The sequence below is a fragment of the Rattus norvegicus genome, chromosome 9 (genome assembly GCF_021556685.1).
Source record: "Rattus norvegicus strain SHRSP/BbbUtx chromosome 9, alternate assembly SHRSP_T2T, whole genome shotgun sequence".
Lineage (NCBI taxonomy): Eukaryota > Metazoa > Chordata > Mammalia > Rodentia > Muridae > Rattus > Rattus norvegicus.
The window spans coordinates 75,753,828-75,778,940 of NC_141542.1; the positions used below are offsets into that span (position 1 = coordinate 75,753,828).

Genomic DNA, 25,113 nt, shown 5'->3' on the forward strand with positions numbered 1-25,113 from the left:
TGTTTCCAATTTCAGGCAACCATTCCCTTTTCCAGAACCTCAATTTTTTCTACACACAAGATAAGAATAATAATTTCCTTACAATGTCATAAAATTTGTATAAACACTTGATTCAAAACCCTGCTGAACTGAACTCCACTGAGGTCTTAGCCTGTGCTCTGTCAGACTCTAGAGCTGTGAATAAACATTGCGTCCCCTCCTTGATCTCTTAGATCAGAATAAACACCCTTCGTGTGCTACACATCACAGGTAGAAATAGCTTCACAGAGCTGAGCGAAGCAGAAGTGGGGTTTGAGGACTGAGGAAATTCCTAGGAGTATTTGGAGATAAGGGTGTCTTCCTGAATCCCATTCCTTACCTTCTTCCACAGACAGTGCTGGCCACAGGGAGAGAAAGGAACAGTAGTTCACATTCTGTGTCTTTCAAAAGCGCAAAGCACCAACATTGTAATTAGTGTTTTGGGAATTCATGGAGACACCTAGTGACCGCCCTTCAGAAATAAATGCATGTTCCAGAGTGGCTGGAAATGGAGAACTGCTTGCTTCTGGCAAATGCACTATCTGCCTTCTTAACACGCTCTGTAGGAGTCGTGTTCTTCTCACGTCTAAGTTAGGGCTGCATGTCTTAGGAACTCAAATCTAGGAGGGAAGGGAGGGGGAGTAGGAGAGGTGAGGGTGAGGAGGGCACGGAGCAGGGATGACAGTAAGTGCATTACAGGAAACAACTCTTTGCTGATCATGCATAATCTAACTCAGCACGGGAATTTTCAAAACCTTGATTAATTAAATGGCCTATTCCTCTTCACTAGTAGCCTGTCCATGTCCCCTGTTTCTACACAATAAGATTTAAACAGAGCAAAAAGAAACAAAGTAGCATTATCATCACATCATGCATGACAGCTAGAAGAAATGATCTAAGGTTTCAGGGCATGATGTCACTCAGCATTGCCTGAGAAAGGTGGTCCGCTAAGTCATGGCTCCAGCCTCTCTGTTCCCAGATTCAGGGCTGCGTGCCAACACTAATAGGGCCAAGCAAACAACTATCTATGTGGACTTTCCAAAATACCTAACATAAAACATATTTGAGCACACGGGTAGGTGTCACGTCAGCCTCTGTCACTCTAGATCAATAGCATCTCCACAACCTTTGATAAATGAAACAGGAAAGTGAACTAAAGGATTCTTCCCATCTACATTGGTTAAGTATTTTTTCAAAATAAACTATCACTAGGCAGGTTATGGTGTGAAAATGCTTCTGAAGAAAAGCTAAGAGAGGAAAGGTGGTATTACACTTGTTGCTGGAGCCAGGCAGACAGGCGTCCGTAACTGAGAGGTAACACAGCGTCAGGGAGTGGGCACCGCGTGTACCACTCCACTAGACCTGCCTGGGCTACCCGAGACATTGTCAAAGACAACAGACAAACAACGGCAACAAAAACCATTTGTGGTCATCGAGGGAAACAGTCTTTGGCTTGGAAAACATGGGAAATAATATTCAGGGGCACGTGCTGCTTACACACCTGTGATACTGGTGCTGCTGTCTGTGGTCTACACTGAGTCTCCTCTGTGCCCCTTCTGTCTCCGTATGTCCCCTCTCTGCCCTGCCTTAACCCCTACAGGGCCTGACAGGCTTCTGTTTGCTTCTGTCCTCTGACGTTCTCCTTTGGTCACTGTCTCCCAATGTCGGCAGCTTCATTAAGCCTTAAGTAGTTCACAAGCACTCATGGCCACGGACCCCTTCCTGACTACCATTTGAAGAGTGGTATAATGATCACGGTGAATTCCTTAAATGGTAACAGTCTCATATTTAGTCAGAAAGGCCCAGGACTGGAGCTGAGGATAGAGTTCAGTGAAAGAGTGCTTTCTGAGCATGCACCAAGCCCTTGGCTCAATCTCCAGTACAACAAAGGAAAAGAAATGGGAGCTGGAGAGATGGCTCTGCTAAGTCTGCTCTTGCAGCACTTAGAGGATCTTTATCTACTGTCCCAGGGGTTCTTCCGCCCTCTTCTGGCCTCTTGGTGCACTGCATGCATGTCGTGCACAGACATTCAAGCAGGCAAAATCCACCTCCCTCACACACACAAAATAACCCAAAGAAAATACATCTTAACATTAAAAAAGAGAGGACATGAGGAAGATTATGCATCTGTGTAGCCACAGATACCCGTCGAGGTATGGCACGCAAGAGCTGTGGGTAGGGGGTCTCGGAGGACTTGAGTTTGGGGGGAAATGACTTAAGACGTGTTTAACCCAAGGATGTATTTAACGTCTGTGCTAGCTGGTTCCTGTCAACTTGACATAAATGTAAATGTATCTGAAAAGAGGAACATTTAATTGAGAAAAATGCCTCCATCGGATTGGTAAGTACAGGGGTACTGTTATGACTGAGAATTGATGTAGGAGGACCCAGCTCAGTGTGGGTAGCACCATCCCTAGGCTGAGGTCCTGGAATGTATAAGACAGCACACTGAATAAGCCATAGGAGCCAACAGCATTCTTCCTATGCTTTAGTACCTGCCCCCAGGTTCCTGTCTGACTTCCTTCCATGACAGACCGTGATGCAGACATCTAAGCAAAATCACTTGTTTCCCTTGCTCACTTGCTTTCGGCCATGGTGTTTGTCACAGCAGCAGAAATGCTAATGGAAGAGGAAATGGATGCCTGTAGGAGGATTTCTGAGGGCTGGTTGTGGAGGAGAGCATCATGGGACAATTAGGATATTTAGGGTCCTCTCTCAGGCAGGATGCTAGCCTGAGACATGGAAGCCCCGTCTTGGGTGTGCAAGCTGAGTTTGAGGTCTCTGCACACACTCACTTACGCACACTCACATCGGGTGGATTTGAGGCAGGTATGAGGCTGGTACGGCTGAGACCACCAGAATTCCCGCTGTTTCCTAGGCAGAGAGAAAGCAAAGACTGGCTGACTCGTACAGCGTGGGCTCTCCCGGGGCTGTGGCACTGGCAGTGCATTTCGGAAGAGACACAGAGGTGGGACTTTGTCATCTGACTCAGCACACCATGGGTGGCTGAGTCCACTGGACCCGGGGCAGTGACTGTCCTGGGTCCCCCATGGTACTTCCAGGACACCCTTCCTTTCCTTAGGAGTCCCCCACTTGGGATGTTGAGCCTCATTCTTCCTGACAGTTGCCATGTTCTCAACCCTGGCTGTAATATTGGATGGTTTTATTAAGCAGGCAAATGTCCCTTCTAACACCTCCATCTCTTATCCAATGGACTTTGATTCACCCTTCCTCTGCCGCCACGCCCCAGGGCCGTGCACGCCAACTGCTGCAATCTCTCCAGGATTTTCATTTCTCAGTTCTCTGTTTCCTGGCAATACCCTCCTCTCACAATACCAATATCCTGCTTATGCTGTGATCCATGGATCTTCATGACCTCATCAACCCCTAAAGGCCTTGTTTTCTTATACAATTGCTCTCTCTGGGGGGATTGGGTCAACATATTCAGACCATAGAATGTTTAAGTTTAATTTAGTCTCACAAGCGCTTTTCTACCTGACTAATATAACTCCTCTGGTCCCCTTAGTGTTTAAGAAGCTGAAAATCTATCAGTAAGTAGACACTTCAGTTTATAAACCAGAGTGTTTATGTTCTTCCATTTGCTTGTATCTTTATCACATACTCAGAGACTTGATGTCCCAAGCATTGCCTAGTGATCCCCCTGTTGCCAAAAGTGGCCTTCCTTACCTCTTCAGAAGGTGGTTAGAAGGGATTAGCCCAGCACAGATTGCAAGGTCTGAGATTTTCCGGGCCTGCCACCAGAGGGCATCACTCTGGTCCACAATCTGGAGAATATCCCCTTTCAGGAAAGGCAATCCGGCATCCATGCAGGGGATGTCAGGGTCCTCTTGGGGCCAGTAATCAATCATGGCACGAACATAAACCTGGCAGCAAGTGCAGGGCGGTACTCTCAGAAGAACGCTGTCCAAAACCAGCACGGCTTAAAACCATTGCGCTCACTCCCCTGCCTGCTGCTCTCCTCTTTCTTTACTACCCTAAGCATAAAAGAGAGTTGTTCTTCTAAACCAAATGCTGGAGGAGGAGCGTTGCTGTTGGCATCTCAGTCACAGGGCATAGAGAAATCATGCTGGAACTAGGCTGGAAGCTTCATCCCTGCTGGCTAGCACTAGAAGGTGCTAAGAAGACTGCTGGGGAAGAATTATCATCAACAGCCTTACCTTCTTGTGGACCTGTGTGTAGTAATACCAAACAAGCAAGCAAGTGAGTCTTTGGAGCACCAGTGGAAAGTCTGTTATGGCCTTAATCAACCACTTTCCCCTTGGATGCGATGCCCACTCCAGAAAGAGAGTTCACATTCAGTACTACAAACACAGTTGAAAGGCTTGTGGCTGAGGAGGTCATGGGTCCTAGTGGGAAGCTCCTGATGATGTTTTGCTAAGTGGGTATGATGTGCCTGACAAATTGCTTTCCCAATACCCATAGTAATGCTGTCAGTTCTGGCCATAGGAGTTACTGCAAAGACTTTAAGTGGTTGAAGTGTCGAGAGCAGATGATTCTGAATGAGTATGCACAAACAGGACACCAGCACCTATCAGCTCCAAAGCTCAGAGAACACTGTGGAGGAAGAGGCAGGATAATGTAGTGATGTAGGCTAGCAGAAGGACGTGGTGTACACTGACTTATACACACGATGCAGCTGGTACACTTGAGCTCACGGCCACTGTGATTACCTACACGATTGGACAGGTCAGCGCCCTGTCAGAGGACTTATGGGCCCCCCTCCCCGCTCAGGATTTAAAAACAGTCAATAGTTGAGACATTTGCTTCAGTGTATGATGAATCCCATTCATACACACACACACACACACACACACACATGCAAGCATACATACATACCCACACGTGTTCACATGTGTGTGTGTGTACAGACACACATATGAAAGCAGAAATGGGGCTAGTTGGAAGACTAAAGGGAGTAGAACATGAGAGAGTAATGAGATGGACTTAATATGATCAAAATACAGATGTAGGTATGAAAATGTCATGATGAAACCCATTATCACAGCACTTTAAAATGTGTCGTGGAACAGAATTACTTAGTTTAGAAATATTTTTGTCCAATGTTCACTGTTTTTGACACAGCTTCTTGATTTTATGGTGGCCCACTCCCTTTACCCACTCTGCATTTCAGATCATCAGCATTGAGAAGCACCCGGAATACTGAACCCTTCAGCGGCTAGGATTGTCATACACCATACTGTTGTGTGTTCTTACTGTCGTCTGGCTGCTCACAGGCGGTGCAGAGACCGGAATCACCTTGAACATGATCGTACCACACGACATAGCCTAGAGGACAGCAAAGAGGAAGAGTGGTGAAGCATGGACTCCACCATGCATTAGACAAGGTAACATCTCAGTGTATCCAGCCCTGAGCTCCAAGGTGCAGGAGACAGAGTAACATTCTACCCAAGCTCAGTTTTCTACTAAACACAGGAGGGATGCGTGCGTGCGTGCGTGCGTGCGTGCGTGCGTGCGTGCGTGTAGGGGAGGTGCTTGGGAAGGGATGCTTCCCAGCTTGGGCCGGAACTCCTGGAGGTTAATGAGGAAGCTCTTTGGGTTTCAGCAGCAGACAAGTCTGGGACCTGAGATGGGAAGCTGATGTGAGGGACTTAAACACCGTCACATGACAGCACGTACCACAGGCACGGCATCCCACTACATCACTAACAAAAAGCACAAGTAAGACAGTTACCAGAATATGGATCACTTGCTCAGGGTCCAGACCCTCTACGGGAACTCCATTAACTTCCACCAGTTTATCTCCAGCATAGAGCAACCCTACATTACAAGAACACAAACAGAGGAAGGACCAAAGAAATAAAACAGAAGCCACTATTCCAGTGTCCACTAGCTCATGACCCCAAGCATGTTTCAAAGTTTTAAATTAAAAAACAAAACTGTTTACCTCAACTTATGCCACCATAACTGTCTGTGAGCACTGTATTCTCTACCTCTTTGCCAACACCAACAGTGATCTGTTTGTTTTGCTACTCTGGAGTTGTAAAATGGAACCAAAATACTAGCCAGAAGAACTCTAAAGGGAGAGTTTGGGCCACAGGCGGAAGGCAGATGCTCCAATGCTGTAAGGAATAGGGGCTGTCCAGGTGGTCGGCTGTCTCTACCACTGTTTAAGTTTTAGCAGCTGTGTTTGGCGTTTCCTATACACTCAGGTAATATTTAATTCCTTCTCAGATCTCTGACGAAGTTGAAGACTAGTTATAGTCTCGCAAGTAAACTTAAGTTATTTAACGTTAAAGACATAGAGTGGAAAGCATGGTTTTCAGACAGTGTTACAGGCTAAAATCAAACATAATTCTGGTATAGAATCCTAAACTCTTTAAGTTAGGAACAATGGTACAGTACTTTTATCTAGTTGACAAATATGACAGACTGGATGTTAAATGTATGTTATACTCTGATTTACATCATTGTTGTGGTGGTACTCTATGTGTGAGAAAAGAGTTTTTTGTTTTGTTTTGTTTTGAATTCGGACAGAAAAAGTGAGATGTTGGAGGTTGGTTCTAATGCTTCGATTCAATTGGGAATCTGTGTGTCCAGACGCTCAAGGTCCTTGTCCCAATTGTTTTTTGATTGATCAATAAAGATGCCAGCAGCTAACAGCTGGGCAAAGGGAGGCAGGGCGGGACCCTTGGGTTGGGCAGGCTGGGATGCAGTGGGAAGGAGGATCCATGATGCTGTGGGAGACAGAAGAGATTTAGAGCTGCAGGAGAGAATGCCTATAGCCATGTGAGAATCCGGGTGAGTGGTGGCCACCTTCCCATTGAGCCTCAGGTAGCATGGGGAAGGTTTAGGAGTGCCTAGCCTCTGAGGTAGCCAAGGCATTTCAAAATTAAGCTTCGGCAGGTGTGTGTGTGTGTGTGTGTGTGTGTGTGTGTGTGTGTGTGTGTGTGTATGTGTGTCTTTCATTCGCAGATCTAAAGGTTCCCTGGAGGGGTGGCTGGAGGTCTGACTCCGCTGGGAGCAAACTCTCCACTACATTCCAACCTTGTGTTTGATGAATTTTGCTTGTGTGCTTCTTATGCTTTTCCTTTTGTTTTTGTTTTTTTAAATTTATTCCAGTTTATTTTCTTTATTTGCCTGTTTGCTTTCTGAAGAAAGAGATAAAGAGGCATGGAGTTGGATGGGCGCAGATTCGGGGAAGGATCTGGGAGGAGATGGGGGAAAACTGTGGTCAGAATATACTGTGTGAAAAAACCATTTTCAATTTAAAAAGAAAGAAAGCAATATCTTGATCTATTACTACATGTTGTGCACATGAATTCTATTTTCACACTGAAATTTGTTAATGTATACGATTACTGTGCGTTGATGCTTTTAAAAGCCTTGAGAGATACAAGAGAGATGGGAGGTTTCAGAGAGCGGAGACAACAGCAGGATGAGCATCTGGAGAAACATCGAGGAGAGGGATGGCCCATCAGGGAAGAGCCAGGGAGGAGAGGAGGCCGAAGGCCTGGGGCCTTGCAGTGAGGGCCTCCTTGGGATTTTCCACTGGGTGTCAGGGTGCCGCATGCAGGAGTCAGGGGGCTGTGGGAAGCAGGGGCACGGGGCAGGTGTGGATGCAGCTGATGTCATGGAGGGTGGAAGCACAAATGAGAAGCTGCTCACGAGGAACAGAGCTCCGCCATTTTGGAAGCAGAAGAGGCCGGGTCCTTCCTTCCATCTGTAAAATGTCATGACAATGCTTGCTTTGTTTGGTAGCCTTAAGGATGTTAACAAGAATGTATCCTCATGGGGCCTAGCATGTAGGCTCTGGACCAGGGTGCTGGCATCCCTTGAAACGATTGTTCCTTGTTTCTTTATTGCTTTGGCCAAGCAGGAGCATCTGAGTCCCCTGACCTAAGTGGAGAAAGGAACTTCTCTGCTCCTGGAAGAAAAGCTGCAGCCATCATGTTCCCTGTGTCTCGCTTACCCCTGCCTGAAACCCCAGCTTACCGCTCCTCTCCACCAGCCCACCGTGGATGACTCTGGCCACCAGGATATCCCCTGTTATCTCGTGACGCTTGATGGTAGCTCCCTGGAGAGAGAACACAGTAGGGCATCAGTTAGTTCTTACTTGCCTTCCATTAGTACAAGAGAAGAATGCGGGCTAGTGTATTAGAATTGAGTAAAATGCACAAAGGCCAAATAAAACATGAGGTACAGATGTCTCACTCGTTTTCACCAAAAAGAGTTTATATCTTGTCTTCTCATAAAAGAAAGACACTAAATAGAAGCCTTTGCATCGTGAGAACATTATGAACTGAGTGAGTTTGAACCACAGGCAAAGTTTTATGGGCTCTCACGCCACCACCCGCTCTCCGTGTGACTGAGATGAAATGGCCATTCAAGCACCTATTAGCTATCACTTACATCACAACGAACCCTGGTGTAACCATAAACAAAAGACGAAATGATTTTCTCACCAGGGGCTGTTGGTTTTTCACCAGACAGACAGTCCTCATTGCTTCTTCACTGTCGGGGATATTGTCTGGCAGTGGAGGGAGAAGGGGTTCAAAGTCTTTCTGAGCCACTGTGTCATGGGCCCTCAGCAAAGCCTAGGGACAGAAGACAGAGGTGAGCAAATGTCTTGTGCAGCACCCATGCATCTCCAAGTGGTGACTGGATTCTGTGTAAGACATAACTGTGGACACCTACACGCCAGCCTCAGCTCTAAGCAGGCTCACTCACACTCACTTTCTGAGATAGGGATAGTTGTTGTCCCTTTTTTATAGACAAGGAAACATAGAGGTTAAAATATAGATGGGACACAGAGGTTTAAAAGTACTCAGTAATCTCTTTTAGGGACTGGAGAGATGGCTCAGAGTTCCAGAGATTAAAAAAGATCCGGCTGCTCAGAATCCAGTGCACCTGGACTCTGTTCCCAGCACCCACAGTGAGCAGGTGCTGGGGATCTGATGCCTTCCTCTGACACCGTGTTCAATATTCAAAGCCTTCCCCGCATGAGAGAAAGCATGGAGATTATTTATCTGTAACCAGATGCTACCCTGGATGCTACCCAGAGTTCAAGAGGGATCGTATCTCTTTAGGAGCACAAGACACCGAGAAGGTTCTGGGTGCCTCCTGATGCATGTGGCAGCACCTGCTGTGTAATTAGTCAATGACCTGTGAGCCCCAAATCTTCAAGGGAAATCTGTTCATGTACAAAAACAGAATATACATCCAGAGACAATGTTTTCCATCACTTTTATTTACTCTTCCTCACTCTGTCTCTGATAAAACTTTGTCCATTTTAGCAGGTGCTTACCTTGCAGTGCGGAGCCTGGAGGACTTGCCTTAGCTCTTGGATCTCAGGGGAACTGGAGGCTTTGGGTAACAGCTCCAAGACCTGACACATGATGGAAAAATATACAGCATAAAGTATTTTTAAGCCATGTGGCTCATGCCCGTAATTCTAGCCCTCGAGAGGCTGGGAAGTGGGGATTACCAAGTTTGAGGCTAGCTTGGCTACAAAGTGAGTTACAGACCACCCTTGGCCTGCAGGGGAGAATCTGTTTCCAAAAACCGAAGTGAAATAAAATAAAATACTTAAAATCTTCGTCGCCTGGGGCTGGAGCGATGGCGCAGGGTTATGAGAACTTGCTGCTCTTTTAGAGGACCCACATCTGGTGGACCCACGTAGGTGGGTCACAGCTGCCTGCTATGTAAATGCAGCTGGCCCCGGGAGGGAACCAGCACATATATAACATACACTTAACCTTTATCCCACAGCCAGCATCACACAGGTTGAAAAGTGGATGCTCCAACGTGATGTTGACTAAGAGATAGATGTAGTTTCCTTTTCTGTCTCCAGACACAGGGCCTGGTATGTTTCCTTAGCTATTAAACTTTACCACAGCAGGCAGAGCCAAGCTCAAGGCAGATGAAAACCCTAACAGTCTTTGTAACAAGGTCCAGACCTGTCATTGACTGAGACAGGAAAGGCTAGGAGAGGCATAAGTTAAGGGGACATGTTGAGGACAAGCTAAGTTTGAGGTGCCCGTACAAATTTGAGTAAGAGGAGGAAGTTGGCTAGCAGAGACTGGAATCCAAACAGGATCCATGTTAGGAACTAGAGAATCATTGTTGCAGAGTCACTGTGTTGACCTAAGGTCAGTTAAATGCCAAAGGGGCAAAGGGAGAGACAATCATGTGGTAAAACTGTGTTCATGCACGCCTATGTATGTACATGAGTGTGTTAATTTTGGAAGACAAGTTTCTTTATATATTTTTTAATTTTTAATTAATTTTTATTTATATGAGTACACTGTAACTGTCTTCAGACACACCAGAAGAGGACACTGGATCCCATTACAGATGGCTGTGAGCCACCATGTCGTTGCTGGGATTTGAACTTAGGACCTCTGGAAGAGCAGCCAGAGCTCTTAACCACTGAACTATCTTTCCAGCCCCAAGTTTCTTTATATTAAGTTCAATTAAGAACTCTTATTAAGGGCTGGAGAGATAACTGGTGTGTTCAAAGATAGCTACAGTACACTCATACATAAAATAAATAAATAATTTTTTAAAAGAGAGAGAACTTTTATTAAAATGCATATTCATTGACCATGTTTTCCCAACAGAAACTTCTATTCATTTAAACAAACTGTACAGGTCAGAGGACATCAGCAAGGGCTCTATGACTCCTGGATAGAACTACCTTACCTCACAGGATAAGATCTGTGCATGAGTTGTAGCAGGAACTAGCTTCTTCTCTTTAAACTTCTGGAGGCAGTCATAGACCTGCAGAAGAGTAAAAAGGGCAAGTGATGGGAGACGTGGTCAGGAGCATTTTAAAGTAAAAGCTTTCAAAGGAAGAAGCAGCCTAAGGCAGCCATGCAGACAACTGAACAAGCGGCACTGCGTGACTCTAGGCAGAGTGACGTCCCCCCCTCCCCCTCCGAGGGCCCAAGGCTTCATAAGTGTCACTTCTGGCTGCTACCAGGAGAAGAACAGCCCTAGAGCAATTTCATTAATGAAAAGTGTGCACATTTCCCCCTTTTTAAAGTGAGGGAAATAAAGGAAAGATTCCTGGGACCGACCCCAGCAGGGATCTATACACAGTGTACACGAGGGCTTCTCAAGGGAGAGTCTATGGAGTAGAGACCCCTGTGCTGGGCAACTGTGCAGGGCATGAATTCTGCGGCTCACAACCCACCAAGGGTCCTGAACAAGAAGCCAGATATTCAAAACGTGCTCATCCGCACTCTGCTCTGGCCTTTGAAGCTGCTCCTTCCTTCCTCAGGCAATTCTCCAGAGCCAGTTTAATTCCAGCTTCATTCCTCCCTATCCCTGGGGATCGTTCTTGTACAGGATGAAGTCAGGCTAAGTAAGCAAGGCTTGCTTTGCTTGTCTTCACAGTGCTGCCCCTCATCTTATCTGGGGAATCAGATTTCTCTTACAGATGGAGAAAGGAGGTCCAAGAGGCACTTTAGCCTTTCCCATCTATATCTGTGATACGTGAGCTTCCTGCTGTACTGTAGGGCTGGTACTCAAGTATGTGGACGTGATCTATGCTGATTGATGGCTGAAGGGAGCGAGCGCTAAGTAAAAGAACCCCTTGAGCATTTATAATGAGAGTAAAACTCCCTGGCACCGGGAAGGTGTTGGAAGCGGGTGGAGTGTAGGCTGCAAGGGCTAGCTAGGTATAATCTACATCCTGAGTTCCAGGCTAGCCAGGGATAAACATGAGACTCTGGGTCAAGAGCTGTAAAACAAGTGATGTGTCCTTGGTCATGCAGAAGATGTTACCACTTCAATTCTATAGAATGTAATATTAGCATACACCATAAAGTTGACCATATTTGATGCTTAATTAGAAGAAACACTCACATTCCCAAAAATAACTTCAAATGGGTTTTTCTTAAGAACACTTTTTCAGGAAATCTACTTTATATGGTGCACATAATTTTAATCAAACTAAAGGGATTCTATCAGGGTAAGGAAATTGTGAGTTCCAACCAAAACTATGGGTGTTTTACTTAATGATTTTAACAAAAGACAAATGATGTTTTGTTATATTTTTTTGTTTTGTCTTGTTTTTAGAGACAGGGTTTCACTCTCTATCCCTGACTTGCCTGAAACTTACTACGCAGACAAGGCTGACTTAGAAACACACCTGCTTCTGCCTCCCAAGTGCTGGGATTAAAGGCAAATACACCATTCCCAGCCAGGAGTGACTTTTTATAAAAGCATTATTTGTCCAGAGTTGTTGGCCTTAAGGCAAAGGATTGTGGGGCCATGGCGGATATAGTGGTCAATGTGGTGACTTATTTGTGATCGTAGGGGCCTCGGAAACCAGTTGGGGGCAAAAAGAAAGGAGCAGACATAGTTTTTCATTCTTAAATGTTTCCAAAGTGAACAGGGGTATGCCCTTGTATGTTTGTCTCTGTCTCTCTGAATGTATGTGTGTTTGTCTGTCTCTGTCTTTCTGTGTCTGTGTATGTGTGCACATGTGTGCTTCACTGATTCCAGGCTGTCTTCGAATTGACCTTGCAGCCATAAATGACTTGAACATCTGATTATCCTGCCTCTGTCTCCTAAGTACTGGGATTGTAGGTGTGCACCATCTCACCTGGGTGAGTGGTTTGAATGAGAATAGCTCTCGTAGGATATTGGAAATGTAGTCACTAGGGAGTGGTATTCTTTGGGAAGGATTAGAAGGTGTAACTTTGTTGGAGTGGGTGTGGCCTTGTTGGAGGAAGTGTGTTACTGGGGTGGGCTTTGAGGTTTCAAAATCCCATGGCACACCCAGTGTCTCCCTCTCTGCCAGCTGCCTTCAGATCAGGATATAAAACTCTCAGCTCCTGCTCCAGTAACATAGCTGTCGTCTCCCGTCATGAAGATCCTGGACTAACCCTCTAGAACTGTAAGCAAACACCCAGTCTGCTGCTTTGTAAGAGTTGCCTTTCTCGGGGCTGGGGATTTAGCTCAGTGGTAGAGCGCTTACCTAGGAAGCGCAAGGCCCTGGGTTCGGTCCCCAGCTCCGAAAAAAAGAACCAAAAAAAAAAAAAAAAAGAGTTGCCTTTCTCATGGTGTCTCTTCACAATAGAGCGATAGCTAGCACACCAGTTTCACAGTGATGGGGTCTAACCTACAACTTTGTGCACGTCAGGTAGGCACTTCACAGAGCTCCCTGTACCACCAAAGTGATCCCAGACAGAACAGAGAAGAGTCATCCCATTGCAGTGCTGGGCCACCCCATTACTCTCTGGAGAAGGAGGTCAATGATGATGAGGCCGAAAAAGAGAAAGGAGAGAAAGATAAGGACAATGGGAAAAGACCTAAGCTTGAAGATGCGGGATCAACAAGGTGTCACCAGCAAAGATAAAGAGAAGACTAAGGACAAATGCATTGATCAGAAAACGGAACAAGGCAAAGCCCATTTGGACCAGAAACAGAGCTGATGTCACTCAAGAGGAATATGAGGAATTCTGTAAGAGCCTCAACAATGACTGAGAAGACACTTAGCAGCCAAGTGCTTCTCTGTAGGCTAGTTGGAATATGCGACATTGCTATTTATCCGTTGGCTAGTTGCTCACTTTGACCTGTTCACAGCCATGATAAAGTGATAGCCAAGTATCTCAGCCTCATCTATGGCATGATTAATTCTGATGACCTGCCCTTTATCATCTACAAAAATTGCTCCAGCATAGCAAAGTCTTCAAAGCCATCCAGTTCTTGAAGCTGGAAGAAAACCCACAAGTTTTATGGGTATTCTCTAGGAACCTAAAGCTTGGAGTCCATGAATGATCCACCCACCAGCAGTGCTTCTTTGAGCTACTGAGCTGCCATACCCTCTTAGCCTGGAGAAGAGATGGCTTCCATGACAGGGTGCATGTTTGACATGAGGAGACACAGAGTCTGTCTACTCCATCACTGGTGAGAGCAAAGAATGAGAGGCCAACTCCACCTTCATTGAGAAGGTAGGGAAGAGGTCTTTGAGCCTGTTACCAGTTTGACAGCTCCAGCTGCTGATGAGAAGAGCCTGGACTCCTGAACAGAGATGTTCTGGAGCTAACAGGAAGAAAGTGGAGGGCAGTAAATCAAGTTTTGAGAATCTCTGCAAGATCATGAAGGAGATCTCAGAGAAGAAAGTGGAGAATGTGACGATCTCCAATAGGTATGTGTCCTCACCCTGCTATATTGTGGTGAGCACAGTAACTAGACAGAAAGGCCCAAGTACTGTGAGACAACTCTTCTGGGGGCTATACCATGAGCCAAACAGCACTTGTAAATCAACCCAGACCCCCCAGTTGTGAAGACCCTGCCGCAGGACCTGGTGGTGATGCTGTTAAAAGCTGCATTCCTCCTTTCTGGCTTCTCACTTGAGAATCTTGAGATCCACCCTATCCATGATCATGGTGGGCCTGGGCACTGATGAAGATGGGTGACAATGGAGGAGTCCAGTTCCTGTTCCTGATGATGTTGAGAACACATCTCATGTGCAAGCAGTTTAGAGTTCCCCCTGGAAACCCTGTGACCTATGCACAGTTTTTCCTATGGCTCCACAAGCAGCCATGATTGGCCTTGGTTCATCTGGCTCTCTGTTGCTGTTTTCCTCTCTCCTGTTCTTTTATAGGAAGACAGGAAGTCCTCCCCACCCTGACAGTAAAGTTTGATGTGCTGAGTTGGGCTTTTATGGAAGTTTTTTTTCTCAAATTAAAAGAATGCAAAAGGGGTTGGGGATTTAGCTCAGTGGTAGAGCGCTTGCCTAGCAAGTGCAAGGCCCTGGGTTCGGTCCCCAGCTCTGAAAAAAATAAAAAAAATAAAAAATAAATAAATAAAAGAATGCAAAATAAAGAAGATACAATTTTATTTTTAAAAGCAAACAAATAAACCAACAGTTTTTGGCATGCTTTTATAGCAACCTGAATAGTCCAAGACACTGGACTATTTTGCTAGCCAGAGTGAGGAAAGACTTTAAGCACTCACTTTTAGCAGAGCCTGTAGCCACGGTGAATGGAGGAGGTCATATAAGAGACACAGACCATGCACATCCCGGCTGTAGAAAAGACTCAGTTCCTGCAGTAGGAGCCTCAGGATCCCAGAGAGACCTAGAAAAGGTCAGAGGCCAGCTGGCGGGTAAGGTCAGCAAGGAAGATGTGACTGGGGCTTCTGGGACTGCTGAGCTTACCAGGCATTCCGTATGAGGGGACAACACAGGATTTAAGGCACAGGGGTGGCTCCACACCCTGCCCATTATTTATTTATTTTAGAAGACTGTGTGACTCTGTGAGAAAAAAAATTTTTTTTGTAGACTGCAAATGAGCTAGCTTTCTCACGGGGCTGTGACTAACAAACAGGAGATACCAGAATAACGCAATGGTTCCCTCTTCCACCTTACCAGATGGGAACTTGTCCCTAAACCATCAGGTGTGTTCAGGACCTTCTTTCTCCAACTCAAACACAGTTAGTTTTGTTCACCTTTTTAAAAAAAAGATTTATTTTATTTATATAAGTACACTGTCACTGTCCTCAGACACACCAGAAGAGGGCATCGGATCCCACTACAGATGGTTGTGAGCCACCATGTGGTTGCTGGGATTTGAACTCAGGACCTCTGGAAGAGCAGCCAGTGCTCTTAACCGCTGAGCCATCTCTCCAGCCCCCATTGTTCACCCTTTCTAAAAACACTTATTGAAAGTGTTACTGAAAATCTCCCCCATTAGACTTTAAAATTTTAAAGTTACGCTGCATTATTTATTTGTGTGGGGCTAGGGACATGCAGGCCACAGCCATTCGGGTGAAGGTCAGAGGACAGCTTGTAGGAGCTAGATCTCGCCTTTGGCCACGTGGATCCCAGGGAGAGAGTTCATGTTGTAAGTCTTGGCAGCAAACGTTTTTACCCACTGAGCCATCTGGCCAGCTCTTCTATTAGATTTTCATTTGTTCATTCATTCATTCATGCATTCATTCACTTATTTACCTAGTTTCTGGAGGTCAGAGGACAATCTGAGGGAGCTGATTCTCTCCTAACTCAGGTCACCAGCTCTAATGATACACATCCTCACTCACTGAACATTCTTGCCATTTCCTCATGAAACTTCCTGGTAGAAATAACAATATTCTACTGAGTAAAGGAACTACATATACAGTAAAGCCTTGACTTTTTTCATTATAAAAGACGTCTCCTTTAAATGTTACTCTGGATGCGAACAAGTTGTGTAGTTCTGAGTTTGATAGAAAGCAGTGTGGCCTGGTGGGGCTATGTCTCCCTTGCACTGACAGTTGCTTTCAGAACTATCAACACGAAAGCTAAGGGTAAAGGTGCAGGGATCATATGCCATGTACCTGATCATGTATGTATTCAGGTATTATGGAAAGTCTCTTCCAGTCTAGACAAAGTACTTTGGAAACACATACCGTTCTCAGGATTGGGTGCTGTGGAAAGAGCCCTGTCCTCGTCGGTCAGCTCTGCTCCTCTGTCGGACTGCCTCATCCTCCCTGCTGGAGCTTGGGAAGGAAAGTTAGGAATAAGACGCAGATTGACAAATGGCATTATCGTTACTTGGCCGCACCAGCCAGTGTTCAGCATACTGGAGAATATTTTCAACAATTATTCTGCAAGCCTAGCCCTAGGACACACACACTAGGAAATGCATCAGGTAAAACAGCCATGTCCTATATTCCCTCTCCAAATCAGCCACTACTAGCTGTGTGAAAGAGAAAACTATTATTCCACAAAACACTCCCCTACTCCACCTTTTTTCTAAAATATATTCTTTTAAATAGTTCACATACACATTCTCACTCATATGTGTATGTTTCAGTTCAAGCTTGGAGGTCAGAGGCTAGGTTGCAGCAATCAGTTCTTTTTCTCCACCATGTGGGTCATGGGGACCAGTCTCAGGTTGTCAGCCTGAGGGTGAGTGAGTGCCTTCACACAGAACCATCTCAGCAGCCCATCCATCTTGTACAGTAACGGACAGGTCATGTTCCATCTACCTGCTTTCCATCTGGTTGCCCAGGTGAATTATCCACTGTTGAGTGCTCAGAGGGTCTCCCTGGTCTGAACACACACTGATGCTCCATTCTGTATACTATGCTCTGTGGTTCTTCACGGAACCCACTGATCAGTCGCACAATTCCTGTTAGAGGACTGTATGGAACTCTGTGACATCCAGGTTACTGTCCTGGATGACCTCTGTGACACAGTTTACTGTCCTGGCATAGTCTTCTAACCTGGAGACAATGTAACAGTGATCTGGCTTTTGTCCCCCCAGTCTTCCTGGTCCACCTTACAACCTGTCTAAATCCTAGTATATTTTACATAGGTTGAAACACGTGGTAGCTCATTGTATCTTGCCCTATCAATTTCAATACTCATCTGTAGCAAACAATTCGAACTACTTAATTTTTTAAAAAACACTGCTCTAGATTTATTTACTCTCATAAAATGAAATCCAAAATAAGAGTGGCCTAGTGGAATAGGAGTCTTTGCACTGCCCGATTGTCAGCGTTGAGGCAGAGACAATCCAGACTTGGGTCAGCCCTGCCCCTGCCCTGGGGTGCACATAGCACTGGTCTATCTGCTCTGATATGGTGCGTTCCCCGCTGTCGTGATTATACCTCAGCCAGCAGGATGAGGACAGGGTGAAGAAAGGGCAAAGGGAGGGTAGAAGCCCCAGGAACGTCTTAGAACTTGATGAATAACCACTGTCCCTGCAGAACACTCGAGTCAAACATAAACCAACCCAGAATGACCTGTACGTAGAACTCAATTTTGCAAGCAGTGGTGGCACAGGAAGCAGAGGAAGGTGGTTCTCTATGAGTTTAAGACCAGACTAGTCTACAGAGCAGCTGGGGTTCCACAGAGAAACCCTGTCTTAAAAAACACAAAAACAACCCCCCCCCTTTCTTTTACAAACACAAAATAGTTTGCAATTTTGATTGAAACCAATGAATTTGAAGAAATGCTATCACCATAACTGAAGAATTAATTTAACCCAGCTAAATCTTACCAAGTCAGAAAATCATTTTATCAGCGCTAATCTTGCTTGTGACTCAGGAAACCACTACAACACACCACTCTTTGATTTTTATCTACACCCACATTCAAAGTCACTACATTCTTTCAGGGTTTTGTGTAGATTCAAATGTATGTTATGATGTTATTCCACATGCTCATGCTTAAATACACAGTATCTTATGATCAGCTCTTTTGTTTTGTGGTTTTCTGTTCGTTTGTTGTTTGTTTGCTTGGAGACAGAGTCCTATGTAGCTAGCCCACGCTGGCTTCAGACTTGCTGTATAGTCAAAGATAACCAGATGCTCTCATCCTCCGGTCTCCACCCCCAAGTGCTGGGATTACAGGCATGTGTGACCACGTCTGGCTTATGTGGTGCTGGGGACTGAACCCTGGACTTGACATGTACCAGACAAGCATTCTACCAGTTAATCTATATACTCAGCCCTATACCTTTCTCTCTACCTTATCCTTTTTTTTATTTTTTTTATTTTTTTTAAAGATTTATTTATTTACTTAATGTATATAATAAGCACACTGTAGCTGTCTTCAGACACACCCAACCCCATTACAGATGGTTGTGAGCCACCATGTGGTTGCTGGGAATTGAACTCAGGACCTCGGGAAGAGCAGTTGGTGCTCTTAACCGCTGAGCCATCTCTCCAGCCCTCTACCTTATCCTTTTAATTACTGGTAGGGCATCGTGTGGATTTAAATAGTAACCTTACATGTTTAAGTGCCTTGGTTTGAACTGACCCGGAATGCAGGATTCTAGACAGGCATTATAGGGTAAAGAGGTGGGGAATATGAAAAGGTAATTAAAAGCTGTGTTATAAAGAAAGTGATTACCATGGATACCTGGAATGTACTCAGTACCTTAAAACTCAGCTTTGGGTCTTTGCGGTGGCTCAGCAAGAAAATGCATTTGTTGCCAAGCCTGATGACCTTGAACCCACTGGTAGGAGGGAACTTTTCAGTTCTCTCACTTCTACAAACACTCTGTGGCACTAGGGCTTCTACAAACATTTGCACACACAATTAATTAAATTGTAGTTAAATATTGTAATTAGAACATTTTAAGTATTTCCTTCTGCTTTAAAACAATTGCTATTACAAGTGCTGACCTCCTACCCACTTGGTTTGTTTTCTAGAATATTTTTCAATATGGAAATCCTGTAAAAGCCCGTGTGCAACCACGAGAAAATGCCTGCTGGCTTCTGCATCCAAGGTCCTCAGGACACTTAGTTTCACCTGAACTCCATGGCTCTACCCTTAAAAGATGGTACAGTCTGCTAGTGGACCACTTTGAAACAGACTACCCAAGTTTATCTGTGCAGATGCCGCAAGTGCCTTCAGAAATTGCAAGCAGACTCTTACCTGCAAGGATGGAAATACGGTGCTGCTCCTGTCAAGAGAGAAGCAAGCAGGAAACACGAGCCGGCAGTTAGCTGTCACAGTCACCTGATGCTCTAGATAAAAGCTCTGAACATCCTCTTTGACGTAATCCTGCCCTTGCAGCCTAACCGTGGCCCTCTAAGCCTGGGCAGGGCCCTTCGTATCCCTGCGTGGGAACATCTCATTTGCGTTATCCTCACTCACACTGGACGTCCACACTAGTACTATGCTCTGCTACAAGTCCTTAATATCGTTGACTGTTTCTAGATAACGAACACCAAACACCCCTTCAAGTTTTCTTTCCTACTTTAAATGTTTCTTTTTGAGACAGTCTCACGTAGCCCAGGTGAGCTCAGACGGTGTGTACGCCCACGCATAGCTGAAATGCCTTCGCCCTTTCAGGGGCTCAGATGACAAAGGTGTGGCGCCATGTTCACTGGTTTTGTTTTTAACTTCAGTTTTTCAAGGCCTAATGCAGAGCTTATATGTGGGGCATATGCAGCAGGAAAGAGTAGGGGAGTCAAGAAGCTCTGGGTTGGAGTCCCAGCTCAGACACAAAGCAAATCACAGCTATTCACTGACAGGAAATGGGGAAGGGCCTGGACTGGTACATGAGGTGAGGGCTGATGTGACCAGGATCTCTTCATCAGTTACATGGGTGCTGGGCTTTCTAGTCACCGACAGTGCCTGGAGATTTAGGGGTTTTCACACACACGACCTGAAAATGTATTGTTTTAATTGCAACTGAAGAACTGCATGGAATAAGGAACACACAGTGGCCAGCAGCTTCACTTAAAACCGAAATAGAAGGTTCAACTTCTCAGAGATAAGATGGCATGCTGTCCTTGGAGCATTTCTCTGGTTCTATTGTCTGAGTTTCCGTCAACTCTTTCTCTGAAGGAGGTAGATGTTCAATTACTTTGGCTTTACTAGCCAAATCTGGCATTTGTGTGTTGATTCACAAACTCAAAAATATGGGAAATGTGCAAAGGGAGAAAGAGTTGGGACCTCTTCACGGGGAGCAGCTCATCCTGGAGGAAGGCGGTTAGCAGAGATGTGGACAGTGCAATCCTCCCGCTACCCTTCCCAAGAGACAAACAAAGCCCATGATTGTTTTCCTTCAACACCTTTGTCCTTGGGTTATCAGGATCAGAATTCACTTGCTCTTTGCCAGCACACTGGCTTGTAGGGGCCTGACTCCTGAACTTAAGTGAGCTAAAACCCCATGGGGTCCTGAGTTCAGAGGCATGGATCACAATGTGGACAAAGAAATTCTGTGAGCTGAGCACCCTTTAAAGTTTAGTCTGTCCCATGATATTTCTTCTATAGTCATAGAACAGCTCCGTAGAGATGAATGTCATTTATTATGAAAACTGCTGTTACATTATAGCCAACATTCCAAAACAGTATGTTAACAAATGCTTGTCTTGATTATAAAGTAGCTCGGAAATCATGATCCTTTTCAAAAGTAGTTCCCACCTGCTGAGCATTTCACATGAGTCAGGACACTGCTCATCTAGAGTCCAGCAGATGAGACACAAGAGCACCTGTGACATCTACACAGCTATGAGTGTTACTGCTACAACGTAAACCAACAACCCACAAGAGGATGTTTGTAAAAAAGCAAATCGTGGCTATGCTGTGTGTCAATACTTTTGAGGTGGGAGAATCCCAAGTGCTTCTGTCCTTCCTTCCCCTCTGAGTTCAGTGAGAGGCAGAGGGAGGGAGGACACGAACACTGGGCTGAGGACCACTGCAGCTCCCTGCTTCCTCACACTTCCCAATCTTCAGTCTCCACACGAAGCTTGTGCTAAGAAGCTCATGGGCCTCCTGGGAATGAGTGCAGTCTGCCTCGGATCGGTGAGGTTTGTAGCAGCTCAGTACGTCAGTGTTTGCATTCCAGTGTTCTTTTTAGTCAGCAGGCAGAAGACCCTATTTGGATGCATTCCCCGTGGGAACCAGGATGTTGTTGGCACCCTGTGGGAGGTCTCTGACCACAAATGCCCTGGTGGAGGGGCTTACAAAAGGTTAAAACTACAGTTTAAAATTTCTCCTTCTTCCCCCCTAGCAAAGTAGCATGCTGCACATGTGCCTGCAAGAGGTCTAGGAAGGCAAGGTATGGCTGCTTCAGCTTCAAGTAAAGCCTGCTCCTTGCCAAAGGGTATGGGGTAACTGCAAATGGATTTAGACAAACCAGGAGCTTAAAAACAGTCAACTTCTTTTCACCTAAGCAGCTGTCCTGGAAATGTTTCCTGGAACTCCATGGAGCTGGAACTTTCACTATAGGAAAGGGTAACCAGTTTCCTTTTCCAAGTAGAGGTGTGGATCTCAGCACAGGTCAAAGACTGTCTACTCTGTCCCTATTCCCTTTTCCAGTCTCCATTTGAATGATACAGTATGTTTCCCATGCTGGGCTCTAATTATTAGTAAGGCTCAGAAATTACAACAGAAATAACACAGAAGTCCATTCCAATTTCAACACTGTTGTCTTTTGCCCCCATCAGACTCCAGATGGTGCTGGAGCTTCCGCAGCGGATAATCCCATCCTCAAGCTGTCAGGTGCCCTAGTTAAGCTTCTCACGCTGAATCTGGTAGTAACAGGCCTGAAAAATCAAAACAAATTCAAATTCACCTTTTTAAGACTAGGGAAAGAACAATCCCTCACTGCAGGCCTCACTGTCTTACTCACCAAGCTCTCCCTGACCTCATTGCTCCAGCCAATGGCTATGGGTAGCCTAATCGTAATGAACAAGAACAAAAACTTACACCCTTCCCCTCTATTTTGAAATGGAGACTATTATCAGTCATGTGCTGGTCTTTACTGATTAGAATGAGACCACCCGACCACCTACTAGTGACTGGGAAGTCTGAAGGCACACAAGGACAGTGTGATCAGAGCTCCTTGACTTTTACTAAGCAGGGGCTAAGCCTCACACACCTCACAGCAAGTCAGAATTTCCAAGACTGCATTTCTGAGAAGCATCTCCACCGATCCCACAGTTCTTGTGTGCTTAGGATTCACAGACTGCAATGAATGCACACCAGGGTGGTATAATTTCCACTCCACCTCTTAGGATAAACACCAGGGAGTGGGACTCCAAGTCAACACACCAGCACTGTGCCAAGACAATCTTGCAACTGTTCTTAAGAGAGCAGCCTAACTACTTTCTGCCCTGTTACCAGCAATGTGGGAAAGGGCCCCTCTATAAACCGGAACAGTTCTGCTGGTATTTTAGGCCCGATCTTCAGTCTGGACGTCTATGGCCTTGAGTGAGCCTGAGCATCTGTCCTCATGGAGGTTTACTGATTTCCCTGGGAACACTTCATAGCGACACTGTCAAGTCAGCTGTACACATGTTACCACCGACTTGCTCTTCACCTCCTCCTAAAAGTTACTCTGGGCCATGAACCTGACGTTCAGTTCTAAGGTTTTTGACCCATTTCAATAGACAGGTCTTTCCTTTGCTCATCTAATCTCTACAGACCCTACCTCCCAAACTGCTACACACTTCAATAATACCTTTTAAAAAATCTATTAAGTAATTTATATTTTCCGGTTTTAGTTTGCATCTTTCTTTTCTGGTATGCAAATTGCACTACTGTATTGTTAATGTGAACATTATCCTTCCCATTAGGGACTGCCCATTCATGTGACCATAACACGCTACTTCATATGAAAAATATATTTTTATAAGATTTTATTACCTGGCAGGGTAGGGCTGACTTGTCCTAATTTAATACATGGTTTTAGAAATAACAAATATTCTAAAGGTATTTAGTCTACACAGAAAGGCAACTCAGACCCAGAAAGACAAGTATGATATGTATTTGCTTATACGTAGATGTTAGCTACTTAATAGCTAATCATTGATAAGCAGGATACTTCTCCACAGATTAAGTATAGAGGGACTAGGGTAGGGATGGATCTCCCTGGAAGGGGAGATAGAATAGTTATGGATGGGGGAGGGGGCTAGAACAGGAGGACAACACAGTAAGGGATAGAAGGGACTGAAAGAGGGGTACAGGAAGGACAGCTAAAACTAAAGGCCATTTGAGGGTCCCATGGATGGACACACACACACACACACACACACACACACACACACACACACACAAAGGCAATTTAAATGAAATCACCCAAGTTACAGGGGAGACAGAGCCCCAAATGGACATTTCTTGTCACCAAATGAAGCTTTCAATACCAGGAATGGCTCCAGGCCAGAGCGACCCATGGGAAGGCCCCAGCCCCTTCACAACTCAGGCAATTGCCAAGGCCATTGGAAGTTCTTCACAACCTGAGGTTGAGACCCTACTGCTCAAGACAATACTTACACAACTCACTGAACATGGAGGGCTTGAGCTGGTGCCTGCCTAGAGCTACCCCTAGTGGCTAGTGCTCAGGGCTCTGCACTCCCAAAGGAGAAGGGCAAACACCAACCCTGCAACCCTCTGCTCAACAAGAGTGACCTGTCTGTAGGATATGCTGGTGCAATGGTGGCACAAATCTGTGGGAGTGACAAGCCACTGTCTGATCTGAGTTGAGCCACTCCATGGTGCAACCCACGCACAGTGCTGTTTCGTGGCTGAGAACCTGAGCCTACACAGGCCGAGCCTACATAGGTCCTCAGCCTAGAGAACACCAAAGTACAGCTGCTGGCTGAAGGAGCATAGTAATAAAATGACTCTCAATGACATGCTGCCACACTCATCATCTGTGCCTTGCACAGCCACCATCACAAAAGCTTCCTGCAGCAGATGGGAACAAATATAGAGACCCGCAGCCCAGTGTAGAATATAGAAACTACTGTTATCTAAATCAAGGTGTGTAAGCTATAAAAACATATAACCAACTGCCTGTTATTCCCTAATTAACTACATGCAGCTGACCGAATCCTTTGTCCTCTATCACTGTGAGCTCCAGACCTAATGTCTACAAGAATAAATTAGGAACCTTGAAGCCACATGCCCTGGATACAGCCAAATCTCCAACGGGCACTCCCTAGCCTAACCTGTAATGTCCAAATACAAGTGGGTAACCCTGCAGCTCCCCCTCACTTTGTGTTCCCATCCTTTCAAAATGCTGTACAAACTCCCTTCAGGAATGAGGTTCAGATCCAGAACTGGACACCATCCTGAGCTTTCCTTTTTAAGCTTCCATTTCTAAAGTGAGTTTTCTTGGCTCCACCCCAAACCCAACAACACCTGCTTGATTTTTAACAAGAGACAGAAACTATGTGGCTCTGGATGGAAACTGGAAAGAATAGGGAGAGGGGAAACCATAATCAGAATATATTGTATTTAGGATCTTTTTTAAATAAAAGAAAAAAATAAAGTCTACACTGAATTTTTCCATAAAGAAGAAAGTAGGTCCTGTATAGCAGCTCACACTTGCAATCGCAGCCCTTGGGAAGAACTGGCAGGAAGGTGACTAGATGTTGCAGGCCATCTTGGAAATAAACAAGCCCCCACCAAAAGAGAAACCAAAGAATAACATACAGAGAAGGTTCCCAAGCGATTTACAGTAGGTAAAGGAGGACAGACTTCATGAGAACTGCTCAGTGATGCGCTCACCTTCAAGGTGGTGAACATTATGCCTTGCTCCCCATGCTGGAGATAGGGGTCCATCAGATCCTCAATGAGATGAACTTCAGAGCCTAAATTCCGAATCCTGTCCCAGACAAAAAAAGGATGGGAAGTTCATTCTGCCTCTAAGT

The 25,113-nt window shown here is 45.4% G+C and overlaps 2 protein-coding genes across 6 annotated transcripts in view; both read right to left on the reverse strand.

Moving 5' to 3' along the window:
• Mpp4 (MAGUK p55 scaffold protein 4) overlaps window positions 1-19,747 on the reverse strand; it is a 42,763-nt gene extending 23,016 nt beyond the window's left edge. For 2 of the 4 annotated variants that reach the window (XM_087567472.1, XM_087567474.1), the window contains exons 1-10: window positions 16,402-16,642; window positions 14,971-15,092; window positions 10,702-10,779; window positions 9,305-9,385; window positions 8,463-8,594; window positions 7,993-8,074; window positions 5,732-5,817; window positions 5,254-5,325; window positions 3,706-3,902; window positions 2,828-2,892 (exon numbers count right to left, since the gene is read on the reverse strand). In XM_087567472.1, coding sequence (XP_087423598.1) covers window positions 2,828-2,892; window positions 3,706-3,902; window positions 5,254-5,325; window positions 5,732-5,817; window positions 7,993-8,074; window positions 8,463-8,594; window positions 9,305-9,385; window positions 10,702-10,779; window positions 14,971-15,092; window positions 16,402-16,573 — 1,087 coding nt within the window. In that variant the 5' untranslated portion in view covers window positions 16,574-16,642. 4 annotated transcript variants of the gene reach the window in all.
• Window positions 19,748-20,744: 997 nt separating this feature from the next.
• The window catches only part of Als2 (alsin Rho guanine nucleotide exchange factor ALS2), a 72,362-nt gene continuing 67,993 nt past the window's right edge, over window positions 20,745-25,113 (reverse strand). The window contains exons 26-27 of one of the 2 annotated variants that reach the window (XM_087566675.1): window positions 24,971-25,067; window positions 20,745-22,002 (exon numbers count right to left, since the gene is read on the reverse strand). In XM_087566675.1, coding sequence (XP_087422801.1) covers window positions 21,964-22,002; window positions 24,971-25,067 — 136 coding nt within the window. In that variant the 3' untranslated portion in view covers window positions 20,745-21,963. 2 annotated transcript variants of the gene reach the window in all.